The sequence below is a fragment of the Macaca nemestrina genome, chromosome 4, assembly GCF_043159975.1.
Source record: "Macaca nemestrina isolate mMacNem1 chromosome 4, mMacNem.hap1, whole genome shotgun sequence".
Lineage (NCBI taxonomy): Eukaryota > Metazoa > Chordata > Mammalia > Primates > Cercopithecidae > Macaca > Macaca nemestrina.
The window spans coordinates 61508915-61533886 of NC_092128.1; the positions used below are offsets into that span (position 1 = coordinate 61508915).

The 24972-nt window shown below is 34.9% G+C and overlaps 1 protein-coding gene and 1 long non-coding RNA gene across 10 annotated transcripts in view; one reads left to right on the forward strand and one right to left on the reverse strand.

Annotated features, from left to right (window-relative positions):
• Nucleotides 1–24972, reverse strand: part of LOC105475402 (calcium voltage-gated channel auxiliary subunit alpha2delta 1) — a 506236-nt gene that overhangs the window by 90898 nt on the left and 390366 nt on the right. For all 9 annotated transcript variants that reach the window (XM_011730609.3, XM_011730608.3, XM_011730607.3 and 6 more), the window contains 2 exons: nucleotides 6567–6725; nucleotides 912–1016 (listed from right to left, as the gene is read on the reverse strand). In XM_011730609.3, the coding sequence (XP_011728911.2) occupies nucleotides 912–1016; nucleotides 6567–6725 (264 nt within the window). The remainder of the gene's footprint in view (nucleotides 1–911; nucleotides 1017–6566; nucleotides 6726–24972) is intronic.
• Nucleotides 1–24972, forward strand: part of LOC139362783 (uncharacterized) — a 166727-nt gene that overhangs the window by 6584 nt on the left and 135171 nt on the right. The window lies entirely within an intron of this gene.

Sequence of the window (24972 nt, forward strand, 5' to 3'; positions counted from 1 at the left end):
GGCATTTTACCCTGCAGGGTCTTCTTACATATAAATGTATAATTTTTGTAGAAATTGTTGAAACACCAGAAAATTTATAATTTCTAATTACTTTTTAAATGAATCATTAGATTTTAGGAAATACTTAGGTTGAGAATCACAGTACTCTTACAAAATATGGAGTGTTGGTCAGAAAATTGAAATAAGCTGATGATAGGACTGCTAGAGAAGATAGTTAAGAGTTTGATTGAAGCTGATATTCCTCCACAATATCAGGTTCAGTGAGGTCCCCCTCACTGTAATACTCTTCCCTCATAGTAAAACATACATTCAAATATATTCCAACTACAAACCCTAATCTTCACAGTCTTCATTTGCTTATGAAATGCTTTCTTTTAATATATTATACCTATAAAAAAGATTTGTCTTCATCTTTTCTTGAAAGGAATCAGTTTTCAAATGAGGATGTAGTTTTTACTGTTGTAAACTGCCTTTTTGTAAATTTACAAAACAATAGACATTTGTTGAGTATTTAGGAAATCTGAGTATTACTTCAATGTTTAATAATGAAATAATATAATAAATTTTATCCAATAAACTTTAAATGTTTAAATTTTTCCTATTTTTCCATTCCTTGGATTTCTCTATTTTAATAACATTTTATTTACAATCTATGTATAAGAATAAAATAGGACCCATACATATATTTTATTAAAATATTAGGCATGAGTTACCTGTGAACATGATACAAATATTATATTTAACAGCTCTCTAATTCACCCATTAGTTTATAATCTATGATTCATATGGCTTAATAATTGGCACATTCAAGTTTTAAACCAAAAATTCTCCCCTCACTACCACTACCCACTATCTCTTTAAAAACCACCTAGATCAATATTAAATTTTAAATATTATAAAATTACACTCACTTTTTTATCTTTATTGTATTTGGTAAATATCTCCTGGGCTCTCTCTTCTCCTCCATCCGTGAACAGCATAATAATCTTATTGCAGTTTGCTCTGGAAACATTATACTGTTAAAAACAAAACCACACAAAACAATACGCGTATCATTCACAATATAAGAGAAAATAAAGCTATATGGAAAGTGCATGAGCAGGTTGCAAGTCATTAATGAAATATCTGCTCACAAAATATATTCTAAGAACTGGTCCCTGGATCAGTTCAGGCCCACCCCCTTCATCAGGCCTTCCCCGCACCACCCAGATAACCATAGGTCTATCTCACTTCCTTCAGCCTTTGATCAAATGCCACTTTATCATGAGGTGATTCTTCATAACTATGTTTTAAATTGCAGTCTCCCTCCCAGATAGTATCTTCACAGCATTTTACTTTCTTTTATTTACATATTTTATTTTCTTGTTTGTTTATTGTTGGTGTCCCCCAACAGAATGTAAGCTACGTAAGCGAAGGAAGTTTTGTCTTTTTTGCTCAGACTTTTTTGTCCCTCCCTAGAAGACCACCTAGCACATAATAAAATCTCAGTAGTTTCTTAAAAAATGAGCTTTTAATAAATGCTTATGTCAATTTTATGCCCATATAATTTTATAGTATAAGCCAAAAATAACATTATTTTAAAATGTGTATCTTCAGTCCACTTCCAAATAAGTGTTTTCTTCCCTCTTTATTCATTCTACTTTATTCACTTTACCTGTTTGAAATCACAAATCCTAAAACTGATCACCTAAAATCCAGTACTCTTTTGTTCCTTTGTAAAGGCCGATACCTATTCCCACGATATCCTCCTATCCTCTCTCAACCAACCACACATATTCTAATCCTGAAAGACTCAAGTCCATGGTAAATCTTCTTACACTTTAAGGTCTCCAGAAGAGTTAGATATGGGAGAATGATGGATTAGCACCAAAGGGCCATTAAAATGAACAATTAATTTAGAAAGCTGGACTTCTCTGAGGTCTAAAATTATTATCTTAACTTTTCCACTGTTGTGAAATGTGTTTGCTTTAAATGCTGAGAATAAAAGATCACACTAATTTATGAATGCTCAGCTTCTTTGAAAATGTCAACCCTAGGTTCAGTGCTGTCCAAAAGAAATATAACATGAGATTAATATAGAACTTTAAATTTTCTAATAATTACTTAAGGGGAGTAATAAGAAATATTCAACATTAATCCTAATAATATATTTTCTTTAACCTAGTCATCCAAAATATTAATCAATATGAATATTGAACATTAATCAATATTGAGATGTTATACAGCTTTTTCTTCCATAATAAGTATTCAAACTTCAGTAAGCATTTTATAATTATACAACACATCAGTTCAGATCAGCCACCTTTCAAGTGCTGGCTAGCCACCTGTGTTTGTTGTTACCATATTGTACAGCACGGCACAACCCTGGCTTTTAAATGACTAATATTTTTAAAAACTCATTAATTTTTCTTTAGTGTTCTAAGTCATTGAAGGTCCATGCTCTACCTTATTTTTTCAAAGAAGATAAAACCCACTTTCTTGTTGGTTTTATAAAACCCACTTTCTTGTTGTGAAAATTAATATATACAACATTTTTCTTTATTAATGAAAAGATCCTGTTTCAGGTCATCTCACTCCATTGACTCAGCCATTAGAACACTGGCAGTAAAACCTTTTAATCAAGCATTGTGGAAGCACAAGTATTAACTAATATAATTTGTCACTTTCAAGCATGGCTCTTATCTTTGAAGGTAATCTATCTGAAAATCTGACTACACAAAAAGTTGCATATTTTATCATCAAAATATTTTTGTGAAACGTGCCTCCAATCTCTTAACTAAAATTAGTTTCTCTGGTGATCTGTCTTTTTTATCTGCATGTGTAAAATAGGCAAAATAATATGTACCTAAAGAACTATCCTGTAAAAATGTTAAACAAAACCATAGGAAATGGTTTTCTTTTTGAAGTACTGAAAGTACTGTTATTGGACGCAAATATCAATGTAAATTAACACATTAGGTCTTGCTGATTATTTGTATATCTAAGGAAATAAAATTATAATAACATTTCCCAAGAGAGACTGATGTTAGGGCATACACCAAAGAAGGAATATGGGGAAAATAAAGAAACTGTTTTGCCTACAACATGATTTTTCCTAGGAGTAGCCTCTCAGGACTTGTGGTGGAACCAAGTACATAATAGCAAATTTTCAATGCATTTGCAATTATCTAAAGAATCACACAGCGCCAACAATTAACTGGCTTTGAACAAATTAAGCCAAAAAAACTAGATTATTTCAATAAAATTACAATTAGTAGAGTTGATAACTTACTTTAATATGGTACTTTGCTGCATTTCTGTGTGCCAGTATATAGCACAGCATCTATCATATATGCACTCAATATAAATGTTTTTGAAAAATGCACATATACGGTAATATTTTATGAAATGGTACCTGAAGATTAATTCAAATCTAAATGTAAGTTTTACTTTGGGACTGATATGTCTAATTCTATTTAATACTTGCTTCAGTGATCTTAAAGGTGGACGCTGCAAGGACAAAAAAAAAAAAAGCATTTGAGCAATAAGATAAGATGACGGGAAGTGTTTGAAAGAAAACAAAATATGCTTCAAATTATTTTAATATAAAGAATTTCAATATATATATGAGATGTATGGAAAGCAAAACATATTAGACTTACTTAGGGAACAACTGGGACCATATTTTTAAAATCATTACAATTGTAGCAGTTATAAAGGCAGCAGGAGAGGCCAATAGGAGCTAAATCATATTTTGTCAGCAACTAATAAACCTGAAAGTTAATGTGGCCTCTCTAGTAAGGCTGCCTCCGAAATTGTACTTTACACTTGAAACTCCTGATCATTTCACAACTGAAACCTAAACAGAAGGCAATGAAGCGAGGGGAAAAAATACTAAGAAGAATAATGAAAATGCCAAAATCAAGGAAACTCAATTATTGACCTAAGCAAAAAATAATTTTTATCAAAAACAAGCATATTCCTTTACTAGAGGAAGAATACATCTTAATCTAATGGTTAATTACATTACAATTTCATAGTTTTGAGCTTTCAATTTTTATTAATGAACATACAACATTTAACAAACATATGAATTTTGCCACGCATTATTTCTCTTGAAAATAGCAGGGCTGCACATCTCTGATTTTCTGTCTTCTTACTTGTCTAACGGTGTCTATTAAATAACATGACCTCAAAATTCATCATATCTGAAACTGAGCTATTTCTACCCCACATTTCCTCTATGTGGGTTCCTGTGTAATCATCTATTTACTAGTTCAGTTCAGAGAACGTAGTCACCTAAGTCCCTCTCACTCTGCAACCCAGCCCACACCACTTAATCAGTTCCAATGCCATGCTCCTTAGTAGCTCCTCACTTCTATTCCCACACCAGGATCTCTACAATAGCTTCCTTAACTGAGAACACTCCAAGGCCACACTCTAAAGTTTTCCTTTGCCCCCTAAACACTTCCTTAACTGATACCTCATGGTCTTTCCATTTCCATCAGGTTCCTATATTGCTCATGTCCTAACTATGGCAGCCATTTGCAATTTTTTACAGTGCTATGTTGTGTCACACTTGTGTGCTTTGTCTACAATGTGATCCTTTTTTTTTTTTTTTTTTTTGAGACGGAGTCTTGCTGTGTCGCCCAGGCTGGAGTGCAGTGGCCGGATCTCAGCTCACTGCAAGCTCTGCCTCCCGGGTTTTTACGCCATTCTCCTGCCTCAGCCTCCCGAGTAGCCGGGACTACAGGTGCCCGCCACCTCGCCCGGCTAGTTTTTTGTATTTTTTAGTAGAGACAGGGTTTCACCGTGTTAGCCAGGATGGTCTCGAACTCCTGACCTCATGATCCGCCCGTCTCGGCCTCCCAAAGTGCTGGGATTACAGGCTTGAGCCACCGCGCCCGGCAATGTGATCCTTTTTCTGAAATAATTTTCCCTTCTTCTACCTACCTAAATTCTAATCATTCCTCAAAATCTCATTTTCACGGGATTGCCACACTTTTCTGACCTCCTTTGAGTGAGCTGAGCCCATTCTCTGTGCTGTCCCAGGGAACACGCTAAATACCCTATAATGGCACTTGCACACTGTTCTATGGATGATGATTTAGCACATTATGCTGGGCCTTCTGAGAGCAGCTGGTCCTGTTTACTTCTATAATTCCAGCACCAGCACTATAACAGGAATTGGTGATGCATTCAATAAATATTGGCTGAATGAATAAATGAATCATCCAATTGGGTATCTCAAAAACTATTCAGAATACTCACTCAGGAACAACAAACTCATATTTGCATAAAGACCAAATGTAACAGTTCATTCAGTGATTCAGCAAATATTAACAGACATTATGATCTGACTTTTTACCAGACATGGGCTAGTAATTACAGCAATAACGACCATGACTCCAATACCACCCAGCAACCTACACCTGTGTGTGGTTTGCTACATGCCAGGTTCCATGGACAATCTTATGCACAGTTCTCTGAGGTACATGTTATAGTAACCTCTAATGCATACATGTGGAAACCAAGGTGCAGAGAAGTAAGGTTGCTACTCTCAAACATGATAATAATATTGCCTAGTAAGAAATAAAATAATTGAACAATGGTCCCTTCTTTTAAGTAACTCAAAGTGAAATAGAGGGCAAGGTAATTTAAAAACACTAGTCCACAGTATAAGACACACACTGTAAGGCCAGGTGCAGTAGCTCATGCCTGTAATCCCAGCACTTTGGGAGGCCAAGGCGGGTGGATCACCTGGAGTCAGAAGTTCAACACCAGTCTGGCCAACATGGTGAAACCCTGTCTCTACTAAAAATTAAAAAAAAAAAAAATTAGCTAGGCATGGTGGCGGGTGCCTGTAATCCCAGCTACTTGGGAGGTTGAGGCAGGAAAATCACTTGAACCCAGGAGGTGGAGGTTGCAGTGAGCCGAGATCGTGCCACTGTACTCCAGCCTGGATGACAAAAGTGAAACTCCATTTCAAAAAAAAAAAAAAAAAAAAAGAACATGGGGCAATAAGCCAGTATCTGACAGTGTAACTGTAGACACTGATGAGGGACTGTGGGGAATCCTCACTGAGAAAGAAGCCCTGCTCCAGGAGTTGCATTTCTGTTCATCTTAATGTCTACCATTTGGAACTTTCTGTACATTTAGGAACAACTGAAAGACCCAAACGAGATGTTTAAAACTAAAATGTTCTCAGTAACCATTTGATGATTGAAAGTGTGAGGTTACAGATAAATACTGTAGTGATTGAGATAACAAAAAGTAATGATATTCTATATAGGCCAATTAAGTTTCAAGGGTTTATTCAAAATTAAATTCAACTATTTCCTCATAATTTTAAAAACATAGATTGAAAAAAATAAAGATCAAAAACTTAAAAATCTACATTTTAGATACCTTTTGAATTTTAAATTCAAAAATAAAAATAGTTCAAAGGTTTCTTCTGCCTGCACACATCTGCTTTTTAAATAAATGGAAAACAGTACTATCTAATCCCAGACAGTAACTATCAGAATATTGAAATTCAGATACTACAATTGAACAAGAAAAAAAAAAAGATATAGCATGATACTTACATTAAGTAGCTGTTCAAAAGCAAAACTAAAGCCCTTCTTATAATCTGTAATTCCTTTGGCTGTGATATTATTCACCGCATCTTTCAATACTTTCTTATTTCTTACATTTGCTTGGACAAGGTGCTGAAAACAGCTTACATCCTGAGCATTGCTGTTAAACTGCAAAAGATCAAAAAGTAAATATATAAATGAACAATAAAATCAATCATATAGTTTTCATAGAATTTGTGTTTGATACTCCTAAACGGTATTGCATTGCTTACTCTTTCAAATGGAAAAGTGAGTAGGCTGGTAACAAAGGCGCATTAAGAAACAAATGGCAATTTTCATCTGAGCTACCAACCCATACTGGAACGCTGAGTCTGCTGCTTATATTCCCGAAGCCTGGTTTCCCTGCTTATAAATTTGAGAATTAAATTATATGACATGACATCCCTTCTAGGTCTCAAATCTGATGAGCATGTAGAAAAAATAATCCAAAGCAATGAAATATACGCAGAATCCAGAAATGATATGGGATACCTGCCCCGGTTGTGGGGACATGTTAAATATTTTCATTGCCTCTTATTAGGAAAGATTGGTTGGAAAAGTAATACACTGAAAACATGAATCAATGTTTAGTCATTTTGAAATTTGAGGGTACTATTTTTCTATGGAGGCTAACAGAGCAAAGCAATCTGAATCAAGAATAATTGGTGGCCTTTTAGAAACATCATTTTAGAGGTTATTAAAGAGTGCCAGGGGAACCATGGAGACAAGGCGATGGGACCCTGAACAGCAGAGAGGCTGTGGGAGAGAAAACATCAACTCCAACGTTAACTGCCCAAGATGGAAAATTTAAGAACGACCATCAAAGTAACTTCGTCAGCCCCATAAAAAATATTCACATCGTTCTCTGATATTTCCAAAAAGAAAGAACAATAGGAATGCTGCAACAAAATCCAGGATAATAGGATGAGTGGAGTCATCCAATCATTTATTAACTCTGTAATCTGTAGAAGTTCTTTAGCTCTTGGCACCTAGACTGTCACATCTGCAAAATGGGAATAATAATAAAAAGCATACTTGCCAGAAAAAAGGGACTGGCCAGATAAAATGTTAAAGATACTTTCAGATCAAAAACATATACTTCTTTTAATGAGTGGGCCACAATTTATTACATATTCTTGCAAATATAATTCATCTTTTTTTCTCTGAAGATCACTGAACCTAATTATAAGGTGCACTGCACAATTCATCAGTTTATTAAGCAAATATTTACTAGCAGCCTATTATATACCAAGAATCATGACCAGTAGTTTTACACTTTCAGGAATAATTATTTGCACACACACACACAAATACCATAAATATGTAAAGTTATATAGTGTCTACTATGTGCTGCATTTACTATATATTCTACAAATGTAAATTATCTTTACAAATGCTCCTTAAGATAAACATTATTATCCCCATTTTATCTATGAAAAAACTCATCCTGTATTGCCTCTCAATATAGTGTAATAAATTATGATTAATTCTATAAAGCAATATAATATTATGCTCTAGAAGACAATATCAGGAGAGGCATTTCTAATTTGGACTGTGAACATTTGAAAGAAAATTCTCCTAAACAATGGCATTTCCTGTGATTCCAGAGAAATGTTCCAGTGAAGAGCACAAAGGAAGAACATTCCAAGCAAATAGAACAATATGTGCAAAGGCCCTGACATGGAAACAAAAGAATCCTTTTTAAGAAAACATAAGGAGAGTGAGTTTAGCTCGGTCTCATAGGAGGACAAAAGACATAAAACGAGTTCAGAGAGGGAGGCAAGGGCTAGATCACGTGAGGTCCAATGGAATTGCTGAAGATGATTTTATTTTCTATGAAATGGAAAGTCACTGGGAGATCTTAAGCCAAATGTAAAATAACTGAATCTAGAATGTTAAGAGTGCATCCTAGCTGTTGTGTGGAAAATGGACTTGAGATGAGCACAATATAAAGGAGGGAGAGTAATTAGAAGGCTTTGCAGTAACCTAGCTGAAAATACATAGTGGTTTTGTTATTTGTGGAGATGGTTAGAAAGGAAAGAATTCAGGAGATATTTCTGAGAAAGAATCAAATAGGAATTGGTGGTGGATTTAGCAGGATGCATAACAGAGCGGTATCTTGAATAACTGCCAGGTCTCTGACTCAGGCATCTGGAAGGATAGAGGACTGGAGGGATGACTGGTTCAGGGATAACTGAGGAATAGAGAAGAGAGGCACAGAGTGCAACTTAGGGTGAGATTTCAATAGATGTGAGATATGCAAGTGTACATGTCAAGAAATGATAACATTTAAAGCATGAGGCTCAAAATAAGTCTTGGCTAAATAATTTATAAAAGAAAAAACAGAAGGCTTCAGGAAAAAAAAATGGTTTAAAGCCATATGAAAACAAAACATAAAAAGTAGAGTAGAATAGGAGTACCTGAGAAAACTAAGTAAGAGCAAGTTTCCATGGAGACAGGAGGAAAATCAGGAGATTAGACTGTTTTGGATGAGAGAAAAATGTGCCAAAAGGAAGATATTGTGTGGAGACAGAGAAGATGGGGACTTAAAACTGCCCAGTAGGGCTGGGCACAGTGGCTCACACCAGTAATCCCAGCACTTTGAGAGGCTGAGGCAGGCGGATCACCTGAGGTTGGGAGTTTGAGACCAGCCTGATCAACATGGAGAAACCCCATCTCTACTAAAAATACAAAATTAGCCTGGTATGGTGGTGCATGCCTGTAATCCCAGCTACTCGGGAGGCTGAGGGAGGAGAATCGCTTGAACCCAGGAAGCAGAGGTTGCGGTGAGCCAAGATTGCACTCCAGCCTGGGCAACAAGAGCGAAACTCTGTCTCAGAAAAACAAAACAAACAAACAAAAAATGCCCAGTGAACTCATCCACATTATGTAGGCAGCCTTGGGTGGGCAGGGGGAGGGCAGAACCAATGGACAGCAGAAGCATCTGAATACAGGAAAATCCTCAAAGTGCCTTGGCTGGATGCAGAGCAGGAAAACAGGGTGTCATCTGTAGGGTAGACCAGGGGTCAAGAAAAGCCTACTTTAAAGTTAGGGGTCACTAGCGCATGAGAAGATTTGTATCAAAGAGAGGAGAAGAAAGAGATGCAGGAAATAGAAGAGAGGTAAAAAACAAAGTTCGTGGAAAGGTAGGAACAGATGGATCCAGGTGACACACAGAGGAATGGCCCTTTAGGAAAATGCACATCAACTTCATTATTCTAGGAAAGAAGAGTGGAAGCTGACCCAGCCAGGTGGTACGTGGATTTGGATGATGATCGTTACTGTCTGTGGCATTTGTGTCCTTTAACAATGAGGCAAGGTGATTAGGATAATGAGAGGAGAAGGAAGGCTTAGAGAGAAGAAGGATAAAACAAGAGGTAAAATATCCTGCACAGATAGTGAGCCCTTTTCCACGTTTATTCTGAACACGACTTTCATGAATATCACCAGTGTGAGAATAAAGTTCCAGTATATTTATTTACCGTTTTCTATAAATTCAAATACTGAAAACTGGGTATCTTCAGGTCCAAATGACCAGTCCCACTGCCTCTTTTATCACTCTTCTATTCTTTGGTTATTGGATACAACCTTATTCCACAGGTTCCATTCTCTTTTTCTTTTTCTTTTTAATTTTTGTATAACAGTGAGTTTTTTTTTTATTATACTTTAAGTTCTAGGGTACATGTGCATAACGTGCAGGTTTGTTACATATGTATACTTGTGCCATGTTGCTGTGCTGCACCCATCAACTCGTCAGCACCCATCAACTCGTCATTTACATCAGGTATAACTCCCAATGCAATCCCTTCCCCCCTCCCCCCTCCACATGATAGGCCCCAGTGTATGATGTTCCCCTTCCCGAGTCCAAGTGATCTCATTCCATTTTCAAAACAAATAAATATTAGAATTCCCCTGTATTGGTAAGTAAAAATACAGTTTGCCAATATATTAATAGTAAAGTGACCTTAGAGAATTATTAGAAATGGTTACAGGAAATGTTATTAACTGGCTTATTTAAACCATGAATCATCATAAAGGTACAAGTTATACAGAAATTGAGCACTGAATAATGTATTGCTCAGAGTCTTTCAGTTGACCTTGACCTGCTTTTAACACAGAAAACTGAAGCATCTCATTAAGTCACTTTAACACAAACTGGTTAAATGTGAATTCAATTCATTAAATACATATTCAGTAGTGTATAACAGAATTACTACAATTGCACTCATAATAAAACTCAAATAATGTACAGAAAGGAATAACTTACAAAGTATAACTCCCTATACAAAATCTTACTCTCCTAGGAAAGTGATGAGAAATTTGAAAGTTTACAATCAGATAAGACTATATTTCACAGGTATCTTAGACTCATCAGCTTATATCATATTATATATAAATTAGGTTAATTTTCATGGGCTGAAGTGGCAGTCTTTGATAACATGTGCCTAGATACTAATTTAAAACCACGTATTAAAAACCTTAGAGTGAAAGTGTAATAGTAAACATATTACAAAACCTTGAAATGGTATATGGTGAGTGAAAAGAGATTGAAGGAGCTCTGATTTTTCATCTATTAAGAAAATACTTCTTGTAAAAGTATGTATTTAACATGACAGAGTCAGAAATTCAAACTAACATTACATTGACTGCTTTTCCAATTCCAGAAAATTCAACTAAGTAGGTCACTCATTAGAACTGCTGAGAACAATTTCTGTTACCCTGTTTAGATAGGAAGGCGCGTGTGTTAACATGGGCATCTGGGGTAAAAATCCTGGAGGGCTTTGTATTTCAACTGCAGCACTGGGGCATTCTTTCCTTTACCCTTCCACATCTCTTGTTCCTTCTGCCAAAAACACTTTTTCCCACCATATATACTGTTCCTCTGCCCACAATACTTTTTCTCCCTTCTTCACTCGGTCCTCATGAAAGTTTTCATGACCTTCCCTGACTAGATTCAATTACCCAGGACTAAGCTCTCCTAAATCTATCTCTTTTTTACAGAGCACCAGTTATAATCTCATACTTCTCTGTATCCTAGCTTGATAAATCGACCCTCTATTGGATTATTAGCCCAGATTGCCAGAGAATATGTCCACTTCACCACTGCATCTTCTGTGCTTGGCATGTAATAGACATGCTATAAATATTTACTAAATGAATGGATAAATGTTTAAACTCTTTGGCTGTGGGCTTTAAGAAAATTAGAAGCCAGTGTAAAATGTTGATCAATAATAGAGCTATAGATTTATAAGTAAATCAATTGCATCTTAGCTCTGAAATATGTTGTTAAACTTCTACATTCAAAAGGACAAATATTCTGTCCAAATAGACATTAAAAGTCAAATAAAGATATACAGAACATCTAACATAGAGTCTGACATACAGTAGATGTTAAATGGCAACTGTATTTTTTTAAAAATTATTTAAGTAAAAAGCATTAGGATTCTCAGTACTAAAATTAGAACAGATTCCTAATTCGTAAGATTCAGATAAACTGCCTCAGCTGTACTGAGCTTGAAATAAAGTTTACTAACAGGATGATACAAGTGTCCCTCAAACATTAGTTTAGTGTTTGAAACAGTTTCTGATAAAACTATGATCCATGCATTTCAATTTTCCAAAGAACCTTCTTATTAAATATCACCATCAAGTACACAAATCCACAAACTGAAAGATGCTTTCCAGTCAAAACAAAGTATCAGTATCTCAAATGAAATAAGCCAAGCTTTTGGTTTTGTAAAGGCAGTCTCTATTTTTGCTCTAATTTCCTCTGCTGAATAAGAAATCATTCCACGAAATAGTTCTGAGAAGAGGGACTCTGCTCGTCATCACATTATGTCAGGATACAAACAATGAAATATTCCTATTGCCTTAATATACACTACAAGTCAAAGAAGCAGAAAGTTACTGGGAAGTGCCCTTTGCCTGGAAATGGCAACTGGAACACATCTTCTTGGAGTCCCAAGTCTTCCTTTGAATGGTTTACTGGAGTCAAGTAGTTCAGAACTAGAAACATGAAGAATTAAAGACAAAAGATCTTCTTAAGCTCATATCTTCTACTTGAAACTTCAGTGAAAGAGAAGCAGCTCACTTATTCTTTGCCCACTTGATCTGTCTTTTTAAAATTATTTTTAGTTTTAAAACATGAGATAGGGTCTTACTACTTTGCCCAAGCTGGTTTCGAATTCCTGGCCTCAAGTGATCCTCCCACCTCGGCCTCCCAAGCAGCTGAAATTACAGGCATAAGTCACCGTACCCAGCGCTCAATATGTCTTTTAATTTGCATCCCTTCCCTTCAGAAAGACTGTTCTCCTATGCATGGATTCTAAATGTTTAAAGGCAGGCTTTCTTTAGGGTACTTTGTACATTGTTTAGTCCTAAAGCATTTTTAATAAGCAAAAACAGGACATAACTATAGTTTTTGAAAAAAATGTTCAATATTACTTAACATGTCTTAATGTTTTGTTTTCTCTATTTTTGGCATGCAAAATAAATAATGGTGCAAAATTGTTGGCTCAAGTCATGTAACGATCAGCAAAAATAATAATTCAAATCCAGACCTGACTGCTTTGAAAAGAATTTTTTTAATTAAAATAATATTAGTAATATTATTTACACAAGTTAACTGTGATGGATAACATATATAACAAATTTATATTTTATAAGCTATATTAAATAATTTAAATAAGAAACAATAAAATTTTGCATGTTAGTAAGTACAGAAATTATGGTATCAGACACTATTCACATTTTGGCCACCAGATGGCGATGCAGGAAAATAAAAGGAAAATGACCAGAGGCTGTGCGCGCCAACATTTTGGCTATGCTTGTTTTATGTACTTATTCCTATTTTTTAAAAACTTTCAAAATTTATTTTGATTTTCATATTTTTCATAGTAAGTTTGGATTATAAGAGATTATATGAAAATGATTATTCTAAAATCCAGATAAAATAGCTGATAACATTTATCCTTAAAGATGTGGATACATTCCCAGTTAAGAGTTATTTCTGGAAAACTGATGAGAAATAAGATTTATAAAGTTGCTGTTTAGAATTCAATGTCTGGGTGAAATGTTGTAACTGCAGTCAGGACTTTGGTTCATTTGTTACTGCAACTTAGCTGCATTTTTGGATGTTTAGTATGTCTTTGAATTTCAGAAGTAAATAAATGAATAGAAAAGTCCAGATGAATAGGAAAAAAAAAAAAATGCTTGCTGGGTTATCTGTTACCAAATTACTTTCCAAAAACTTTTTTCCAATTTAAAGTATATGTGTGCTAGTATCATTGTAGCCTCATAAACACTTCCCATTTTTGGTTTGCTAAATTGTAAATAAAAATATTTCAATATTTTAACTATTTGAATTTGATTGCCAGCAAAATGACCCTTTTTCTCAAATAATTTTTGTGTAGTTCTGTTTTTCAAGATTGTTGCTTACTATTTAATCTAAACCTGTGAGCCTATTCCTTTATTATTTCTTAAAAGAGTTTTCTACTTAGAAAATCAACCATCTATCAGTCAGGAAATTATTCATCTGTAACCTTACTAATGTTTCATGGATTTTGGTATATAGTCACAGTGGAATTTATTTTCCCCAATACTATGAGGTGATAACAAAATTAGGCAATTTGTTTTTACAAATAACTAACTTTCCCTTTTACGAACAAATACATTCATGGTCCATTCCTTATAACAAATTAAGATTTTTGGATATATTTCTGTAATTTCTTAGTTCTTTGTCCGTTATTTCATGAGCTTACTTTTTAATATGAATAATTTTTAAAAGTGTTAGCTAACATGTATTGAGAATCACCTGCGTGCCAGGCTACACACTTGATATCCATTAAGTTAACTTTCAACAAGCTACAGTTTTAGTTTTAATAGGCTTCCCATTATATAGTTGAGGAAATGAGGTTTATAGTGTTAAAGTGTTCAGAGTCAAACAAACAGCAACCAAGACTTAGAGCTCAACCCCAAGTGCAAACTCCCTGACACACTTTTCTCTAAGGTCTTTAGTCATTTTCAATTACAGTTTAATAACAGAGGAGAAAGTTGCCACATCGTGTCATGTGATTTTTTTTTTTTTTTTTTTTTGAGATGGAGTCTCGCTCTGTCGCCCAGGCTGGAGTGCAGTGGCCGGATCTCAGCTCACTGCAACCTCTGCCTCCTGGGTTTACGCCATTCTCCTGCCTCAGCCTCCCGAATAGCTGGGAGTGATTTTTTTTTTTTTTTTAACAACTCTCTTCCTATTGCAATAACCTTAGAAATTTTTGTCAAATTAAAATTGCTTTTATGAGTAAATTAGAAAGATTGCCATCTTCACATGGGTATCCTTTTCATTCCAGGAAAAATTATTCATTCATTCCAAATTTCAAATCTTTTAAATATATCTCTCACATTCTTTTCTCTATCTTCAATATAGGTCCTAAATATATTACTAAAAGTACTGCTAGTTAATTCACGATTTTTGCTAATGTTGTGAATGTGATTTTAATTTCTGTTATTAATCCCTGTCCAGGGAAAACTAGAAGGTGTGGTCACCCTCTCACAGTCACAGACATAAATGTCTTCACTAATGACACTCGTGGAGTTGGCCACTCCACTCTTCAAGTTGACAGTGCTGTTCCCAACAGTGGCTGCTGGTTTGCGGTTTCCTTGGTCCATTGTATAAAAACAGAAACATATTGAGAATGAATTATCTCTTCTTTAATCAATTTAGGAAAACCAAGTCTAGTCCAGGCCTTGCCTTTAATAAGCATCACAGCCAAAACTGATTCAATTATCTCCTCTAAGCTGCAGATTGCTCCTTTCTGAAATAAAGGGTTTCTCTAGATCAGGTGGAAAGTCCTTCAAATTCTAAAATCATATAATTTACATCAGATAGTTTTAAGAATCAGGAAAAAAATATAAATATGGAATAAATTCTGTATATGTCTAAAAAATGGCACCAGTAGAGAAAATTGAATACAATTATCTATTATAATTATAAATACATGAATTGTGTTTGCCTATAAATGTAAATCATTCATCAAATATTTCAATAAATATTTTCATTTTTAAACAAATATTCCAAACAACTGGAAGCATGATGTAACCTATATTTAGTTCATTTACCTTGTTGAAATCTTGGATAGATTTCTAAATAAGTCCCAATTATAATTTTTCATATATTCTGTTTATATTTTGATAGATAAAATTTTATAATTCTCTAATCATATTCATTTAAAAACATTTGAAGCCAGTGGAAGTATGCCATTCTTTTACTTGAAATGTAAACTGAATTTAGCATCCCCCTGCATCACTACCTGACATTTCTGTTTTCTCAACCATCTTTTAATCAACTGTGCACTCCTGAGTCCACAGCACTTTTCCAACTGGAAAAATGGGCAGCTTTCTTTCCCACCCCATCACTCTCCAGGTACAATAATCTTATCAGTATTATTTTCATTACAAATGTTTTTTGCATAGCCCTCTAGAAATTTGAATGTCAGCTCCTGAAGACAGAACCTTAATGAAATGATGAAACAATCACATACTCTCTGATCTAGTCCCCTTTACCAACACTGTGATGCAGACAATGACCAATATGTACAATATTTTCATGATACCTGAAACTGAAAATTTCATACTTGGAAAATTCCCTAGTTGAAAAATAAAATAAAATAACAGTTACAGCATGGTGATGGCTCAGTTTGCTTGAAGAACACAAAAAGAACTGCATACGTAACGAACGTGTTTGCAGAGCAGAGATACTGCAATACTGATTATGTGAGTGAGGATGACTGGCCATATAAAAACACAAAGTTAACTTATCACTGATTGAAACTGTTTATAAAATTCTGACATCCATCTAGCACATTTTTTGTTCAGCACTGTTCTGACTGACAAAAAGGTAGAGTCAATTCAAGAACCACCACTATGTGCCTTGAACTATTCTATGTACAGTAACATTAGTACAAAAAAGACTCTATACTCAAAGAAGCATGAATTCTTGGAGAGGAGGGAATACAGAGATATAGAAAATGAACACAGGTAAAATATCAGGTGAAGAGAAATGATAGAAAAAATGAAGTGACATGAAATATTAAATAAACAAAGTGGTTGAATAACCAATATTGGAATGCTGTCTGAGAGACAGTAGTCAGGGAAGTCCTCTCTATCAGGCAGCATCTGAGCAAAGACCTGAGCTGGGGGAAGATCTGCGGGATGATCAGGCAGCTATCTAGACCTGGAAGCATCCAGATTCACATAATGGTAAGCAGAAGTAATGTCTCATCTGTACACATCTATAAGACACGCACTAGACAGAAAGGATACATCTGCCTCTCAAGAAAGTTTACTCACATAACCAATGAATTCTTTTAAACATGAAATTGTAGCTGGGATGCAGAAACAGCTGATGACAGTTATCAACTAGGGGTGAAGGAATTATTTTCAATTTAACTCAGTTCCACTGAGACAAATTATATACATCTGGAAAACTTAGAGCATGATTATGATATAAATTAATGACCAAAAGATAGGTAAAGAAGATACCTACCAAACTACATAGCAGGAGAGATTTCACAAGGATGGAAAACATATTTTAAAATATATTTTAAAGTGTGCAATAAGCATGAATTACTGAACAAAACATTACAAACGTGAATTAGTTGTAGAAAAAAGTAATTGCCAATATTTTTATTTGAAGCTTATAAGAGAACTTATACAAATTGTCACTTTATGAAAAATCTCTTATATTTTAACATAAGGTAAAAATATTTTCATGTCTTAGCACATTATTTTTCAAGCTATAATATATACATCAAAATTCTCTAAATGCTTTTTTGTTATTCTTCTAGGAATTTGATGAAACAGATTTTGTTTATTCAACAATAAAGATTGAAGTGTATGCATTTTAGTAATAAGTTCTCATAGAGTAAATTTATATTTGAATTTCTTTTGAATTTTAAGCATACTAAATAATTAAGAACAAATATGATAGTTTAGTTTAATTTAAAGAACTCTGAACAATTCTGCTACATCTATTGCTCAGGCCAGCCCAAGTTACTCTCTTTACCTACACTCAAAATTAAATGAAATTATAATTTAAAAAATTTCATCTAATAAGTACTGACACACATGGTATCTTTTCCTAGTCCTTCAAGCTCCATCAAATAAGTCAATAACTTTTATAATTTTAAAAACAATAGTTCAGTTCGGAATAAAAGTATTCCCTTTGCCTCACCCTGAATATTACTTTGCTATTTCCTTTTTACATATACAACTAATTTCTAAGTGCCAAAAACTGAGTGTACCATGTAACTAATGGGAAAAAAAATACTTATCATACTTGTCAACACCTTCTTATAAACTCTCTTTATATTTCCAAAGCAATTAAGTTATCTTCTGGCATCTCATTAAAAAAAAAAAGAAAAAACCTAAATAACCTTGATGGCTTTGCCCTGCTATCATAACAACTCAATTTGTCTTTTTCTTCTATCTTTTTTACTGTCCATAATTTCTTTATGTGTCTTTTAAATGAAAATACTTTTATAAAGCTCCTATCTTTACCTAAAAAAAAAAAAAAAAAAAAAAAAAAAAGACAGAACAGGTTAGAATTCTGGTTCTTTTAACAAATTCTCTTAATTCTATTTCTTCCTGTTTTAAGACCTCCTCCATCCCAAAGAAGCAAATGTCTACAAAATAAAAATATTCAAACATCCATAGTATTAAGAATTCTATAAATTACCAAGCTCTTAAAATGGGAGTCAGTGAAAAATATGATTATGTATAACAAGCCCCAGTTAATCATCTGCTGAGTTTGCTAAATGTACCTCTTTAGTATACTGATTTCCTCTTCTCTAATGACATGAAGCCTGCTAGTTATACACACAGTTAACAGTAATGTGATAAAAACGCCTACACAGAAATCACTCGGGGGACTTTCCAAATGCAGATGCCCTCCTTTGCTCTGGAGTGGAGCTGGAGATGCTGCATTTCTACCCATTGCTTAACAGAGCTCCCAAGCAAGGCTCAGGTTGCTTGGCCACAGGCTCCACTTTGATGGCAAGAGAATAAACTATAGTCTTCTTGTTGACATAAATGAGCAATAGATCAACATAAAGTTTTCCTGAACTTTAGATGGATGGCTTTTGATAAGACATGAAATTACTCTCTTAGATTTGTCACAAAAGTGTATTGGCATGGCAAATAACTTTTATTTTATTTGAGCTCTGGCAAAAAGAGGGCATGTTTGGCAAGAAACTTTTAGCATTGGGGGATACAAATTGCTTTTAAGTTCAAATCATGCAGCAATTTACAATTGTACCTGTTTTCATATGCTGAGTAGCGAAGTTCCTTATCTAAAAAACCAACAAAACATGTCCTTGTAGGAATACATTAGGCATATTTTAGAAGGAAATCTGAAATTTAAAGCACATAGGAAATGGAACAATTGAAATCATCTTATCTCTTACTTGCCTACACAGTGCAACTCCATATTTAAACAACCCCCTGATCTGATATTAGTTGGTGTTAAACATTCAAGTCAGGAACTGTGAAATGTCTGAGATTTTACAGCAGTTGTAAGCTAACAAGTTAGCCTCCTACGGTGTCATAGATAAAAGGCAGAAAAAATACAAGCCCTCTGAGTCAGAGACAAAGAGTTTATTATTCATAGCAACAGCAGGAGCAGAGTAACATCTTTGTTTACACAAGCTGCCCAAACCTCCATTCCCATAGGAAGACAGGAGGACAGGCAGGGGTCACCTGCATAGGTAGTCAGATGGGTTTCCAGCCAGGAGTCCCAAGATGAGGAAGTCCCTGATCTTATACTGGGGCTTCTGACAGCCCACACTCATCCTCCTCTCCAGAGAGACACAATAGTTTAATTACTCTGCAATGAAAATCTCTTTGGGAGAAGGAGAAATCTCTTTACTATCCTGGAATGTAAATAAATCTGAGTAAATTGGCTGTTAATGCTTAGACTTAAATGTGAAAGATTCATAGAGAAATGTCTCCCAACAGTTGGTGGAAAAATGTTGGAAGATGACACTAATAACAATAATCATCATAATACATCACAATACATGATTACATTTCACTTGGTACTCAACATTTTAGCAAGTTAAATTATCCTGTTCATTTTTAAGATAAGGAAACTGACAGAAGCCCTGGGTTACTTGTGTAAGGTCATATAACTAGTAGTTTCCAAAGTTGTACATTATCCCTATGCAGTTCTACCAGTCCATCTAAGAGGCAGGATTGCCTGTGAAGAGTGAGTCAAACCAGATGTGACCTTACTAATACTGTTCATGCAGGTATAATATGTTGGCACGATCATTCCATCCTGTTGCTCTTTATTTGATATAAACCAACATATATCGGCTCCTTGAACCACATACTGTGGAAAGCAAAGACTTTTACAATCTTCAGAATACCATATTCAGAATTATTGTTTGTTTATATAGACAAATAATAAGCACAGACCTGTCTCACACAGAGATCTAGACCCAGGAAATCTGCAAGCTTTTTTAGCAGTTCCATCTAGGGAAAACCTTCCAGCTGGAATAGCGCTCACCTTCCTTTCCAGCCTCCTGTTTAGCTATGGTTCTTCACTTTTCATTTTGTACTTACATTTATAAACTGTCACTTCTAGGACTGTTGCTTAGCGACTACAATCTGGGCAAAAGATACAACCAATTTTTTAAAAAGTTATCTCCTACAAGCAAGAGCAAAGATATTATAAGGAATTATATTTTGATCGTATTTTTTTCTGGTGAAAAATCAAAGACAGTATTTTATAATGACCATGAATTGGAAAAGCTTCCATGAAGAAAACTGAGTCAAAGATCCTTAACATAATCATAACATGTGCATCTAATTCTTTAGTAAGAAATGTGTGGTTTTATTAAAAGACATGAAGATCTTCTTTGGTTGTTAACTTTTAGCACATTGTCTACAATCCATATACATTTTCCCATCATCCTCCACTGGCTTGCAGTATTTTACTCCTAAAATGTCAAACTCCCTCACATTCATAAACAAATTCAAATCGCTGTGTCAACATTTGAAATTTTGCCTGCAAATCAGAACATGCTGTGATTGAATTGCTGCTCGTATCATCTACCACTGACTCCTATCAAAGCATATAACTGGATTAGTGGGAAAACAGCTACATTATGCTTGCATTTCAGCTTTGCTAACAGCAGGTTTCCTTTCTGCAACAAAGAGTAACCCTGGAGATAGTAGAAACACTCAGAAATGATGCAGCATTAGTTCTGACATCTTATACATGATTTAAGCATGAAAAATTACTGTTATTTTTAAAAAGAATGAAAGAAACCTAGACATATAACCCTGAAAATGAGAGGCTACTTGATTTTTCTGTCTGGTGGCTTCTGGGCATCTTTGGGAAAGTGTTAATATAGATTGCATCCGACGTCTTTGGATGACCCACATTATCTGGGGTATGAAGATAAAGAGGAATGCATGAGGTCTCTAAGGAAAAATTACTGTCAAAGTTACCTATAGAACCACTCCCTGCTTCCTCAGTGCCTATGGATTCTTGAAGTTACAAAAGCTAAAGGTATATTGTTGCTTTCCTAGACTTTCAAACAGCTTTAGAGAGAAAATAAAATACACATGCACATGTGCACGTACGCATACAATCTGACATTATAAATATATTTTGAAGTTTTTTTTCCTGAGAATTTCCATATCATTAAATTATTAAATCTGTATTTAATGAGAAGGGCCTATCTGTTAAAGACAAAAATGTAGTTTTACTTTTTTCTTACCAGAATGTTGCATAAGAATCAATTCTCTTTAAATGTATCAGTTTCAGACAGTATATACTCAAAGCAGAGTAACTCATAAGACTGAAAAGTTTCTTTAAAATTATGAATTTAATGTGGTTGACACAAAAGATTATATATAATGTGGTTAACACTAAATATTGTAAATGCAAAAAAGGCTATATGAAGTTTGATAAGAGCAAAAGATACACGGTAAAGAAAGTAAATATTCTTGAAGATTTAGCCTCGTAACTTTTCGGTTAAATCTAGACTCATGAATGAAGCTGGCTATGCTCCAATTCTTTCTCTTTTCTTGGAAAAATTGCTAAGACTCTTTCTACCTGTTTTCTTATCTGCAATATTAAGAAGAGTAGTATTGTCAACCTCACAGGGTTGCTGTAAAGACTAAACAAATTACCACGAAAAACCCTTAGAACAGTTTCTGCCACATGAACATTGCTTTAAAAAAATTAAATGGCCTGTAATCCCAGCATTTTGGGAGGCCGAGGTGAGTGGATCACAAGGTCAGGAGATCAAGACCATCCTGGCTAACACAGTCAACCCCGTCTCTACTAAAAATACAAAAAGTTAGGCGGGTGTGGTGGTGGGCGCCTGTAGTCCCAGCCACTCGGGAGGCTGAGGCAAGAGAATGGCATGGAGCCGGGAGGTGGAGCTTGCAGTGAGCCAAGATGGTGCCACTGCACTCCAGTCTAGGTGACAAAGTGAGACTCCATCTCAAAAAAATAGAAAAAATAAAAAAAATAAATTACCTATCAATTATGATTAAATAGAAGGTTAAAGCACAAATAAGAAAAATAATGAACACATGTTTAATTTGGATCTTATTTGTACTGATTTTCTGAGGAGCAAATCTATGTCTCAATATAATCACTTAAAATTATTTAGTGAGTTTTCAATCATAAAAATATATTATTTTGAAATAATAAAATTAAACAAAAGTGTACAGTTAACAAAACTTCAGAGTGTAGTTGACAAAAAAAAGATCTTTTTATAGTAAGTAAGAGCCATAAACAAGTAAATAAGTAACCAAAACTAATTAAGCCTAAGGAAGAACTAGGAGCTGGGACCAGTAACACCAGGAGCCGAAACCAGTAATATGCATCTCCAGAAGCAGAGTGGAAAGTTACTGTGACCTCATCTTCCAAATGTCTTCCTAATTATTTATCTTTTAAGTTCCAAGAGTTGTGCATGTTTCAATATTACTTTTCTGTCCTATTTCTGAGATATTAACAGAGATATTTTAATAACTTTTAACTTGAGGTACTGAGGTGCATACTTCCAGGTCAAATGTATTCTCAGTTTTTCCTACGAGTAATATGTTCTATTTTCCCATATGCTTTTAGCTCACACATTCAAGCCATACCGAATGAGTATACCCAGCTTAGGATTTACAAAGAGCTGTCAGTGCATCAGTAAAGTCTGTATTAACTTGGTTCACAGAAATCACAAGGAGATCTCCTGCAATTGTGTTTCTTAAGAAATTATTTAACAATTTTCTTCAAATAAATACACATTTAACAACATAATATTTTTAGCAAAATCAATGGCCTTTAAAATTGGCAGGCATTAGGAATCCCAATGCCCATTCTAAGTTCTTCAACTGGGAAATAAATGTTAGTTGCTGAGTAAACGTTGGCAGTATAAAATTCATTCAAAGCTTGCTTAATTGGAAATTATTTTAAAGCATTTTATCGATAGTATTATTCAGTTTCGAATTGAGCTAGATGATATTGATGCCCCATACATTTTTCCATTCATGTCAACCCAACTTTTAACCGCCTGAGATTGCAGGGAGCCCTCTGCTCTTGCACATGGTGGTCTGGGAATGCCCGAGAATTAACATTACTTGGGGACAGTCATCAACTTTATATACTACAGCACATTTTTCCCCTTGGAAGGGATAGCTCTAATTCATGAAATCTATACTCATTCCCAGAGAAATAAGCTCTGCTCACTCACAATGGAAACTTGTTTGAAGACGAATTATTTATTAATTCTCTGCCTTGTTTTAATTCCCACATTTCTCTAACAGTCTTTCCTAGAGTTACTTTCCAAATAAACCATTTAAGCTTGAATTCTTGTCTCAGTGACTATTCTGGGGAAACTCAATCTAAGCAGATACCACCAGTGTTCTTAGTAAGCAGACCCTCAGAATGGGATTCCAGAATTGAATCATTTCCTAAACATATGGCAACAAAGATCCTATTGGTACCTGGGTGTACAGTCATCACTGAAGTCAGAAAACTCCTCAGATGCTGTGGCAACACAATTGCTAAGATTTTCATCTGCAGCGATCAGAATAAAATACAGATTAATGGGGATGCACCTAGTGTTTGAGAGAGATGGGGACAATAGTAATCATAAAACAATGAGTTGGCTGGTTGTTGAATTTCACTGAAGAAAATGATAGCCTTATGTCAGCCAACTATCAACTAAGGGCAACGTAAGAAAGCCAGAAAACCTATGTGGCAACTAATTAAAAGATTCTCATTTCCCATTTTGGGAAGGTCAGTACGTGCTAGAAATTTGGCTCAGAATTTTCTTTTGAGAATCTCAGAATTACAAAATACGCTGCATTCATAACCTTGGCAGCTTTCTGTGCAAAAGTCAGAACATCAATAGGCAAAGAGAGGCACCCTTTGTACTAGGATGAGGACATCTAAGTGGATGCACTTGACAAGATAAAATTCTGGATTCCCCTATACCCTCTGGATAGGCAAAAGTAACCTGTGACCCTTAGTTAGAGGGTAGTAACTTCTGTGTTCCTAGAGACCATAAAAGATGATGCATACTCTCCTCATGATCTGACCATATCTCATCTAATGGCTTTAGGCAACAAAAAGTCCAAGTATCAACATGGCCCACCTTGAAAAGTACAGTCTCTACTCCAGGAAAACAAAAAAGAAGATATTTGACAAAAAAGTTTCAGGATCTGCCTAATATGAACCAGAAGATACTGAGATAATATGCCAGGGAATGGATGTTTAGGGATATTGAAGTAAAATACAACTGGTCATCAATATTGTTGTGGAAAATAAGTAACCTACAATTAGAAAACTCATGTACTCCTATACAGTTATAAATGGCATGGCTGGTTGGCCAAAGTCCTAAAAGGATCAAGATTAGAAGATGTTCCTTATACAGAGTTTTGGAGAAGCAACATGAAGATGGACCTATGGAAGCAGGCATGAAGCATAAAGATGTCTTTGTTTTGCATTAATGTTAGTTAGAGAACATTCATCACAGAAAAGACACTAAACAATTGGGTAGATAAGATGATCTGTCCACTGGAGATCATCAGCTCTGTATGTGACAACTGTACTGCTTGCAAAATAGGCCCATGAATGGAGGAGCTTGATAATAGAGAGGGAGGATATACAGGGGCCTAAAATCATGGGTCTCTCTCATCCAGTTTGATGCCACTGGTAAATAACCAACCCATGAGAATAGTGCGATGCCGAGTCTTCAGTATAGTACTACTTCTTAAAGAAAGCAACCAGCATTTTACCCCCTTGGAGAAGGGGTAAAATTTGTTTTTTCTATTATGGATACAAATTCCAGTTATGGGTTCCCCGTTC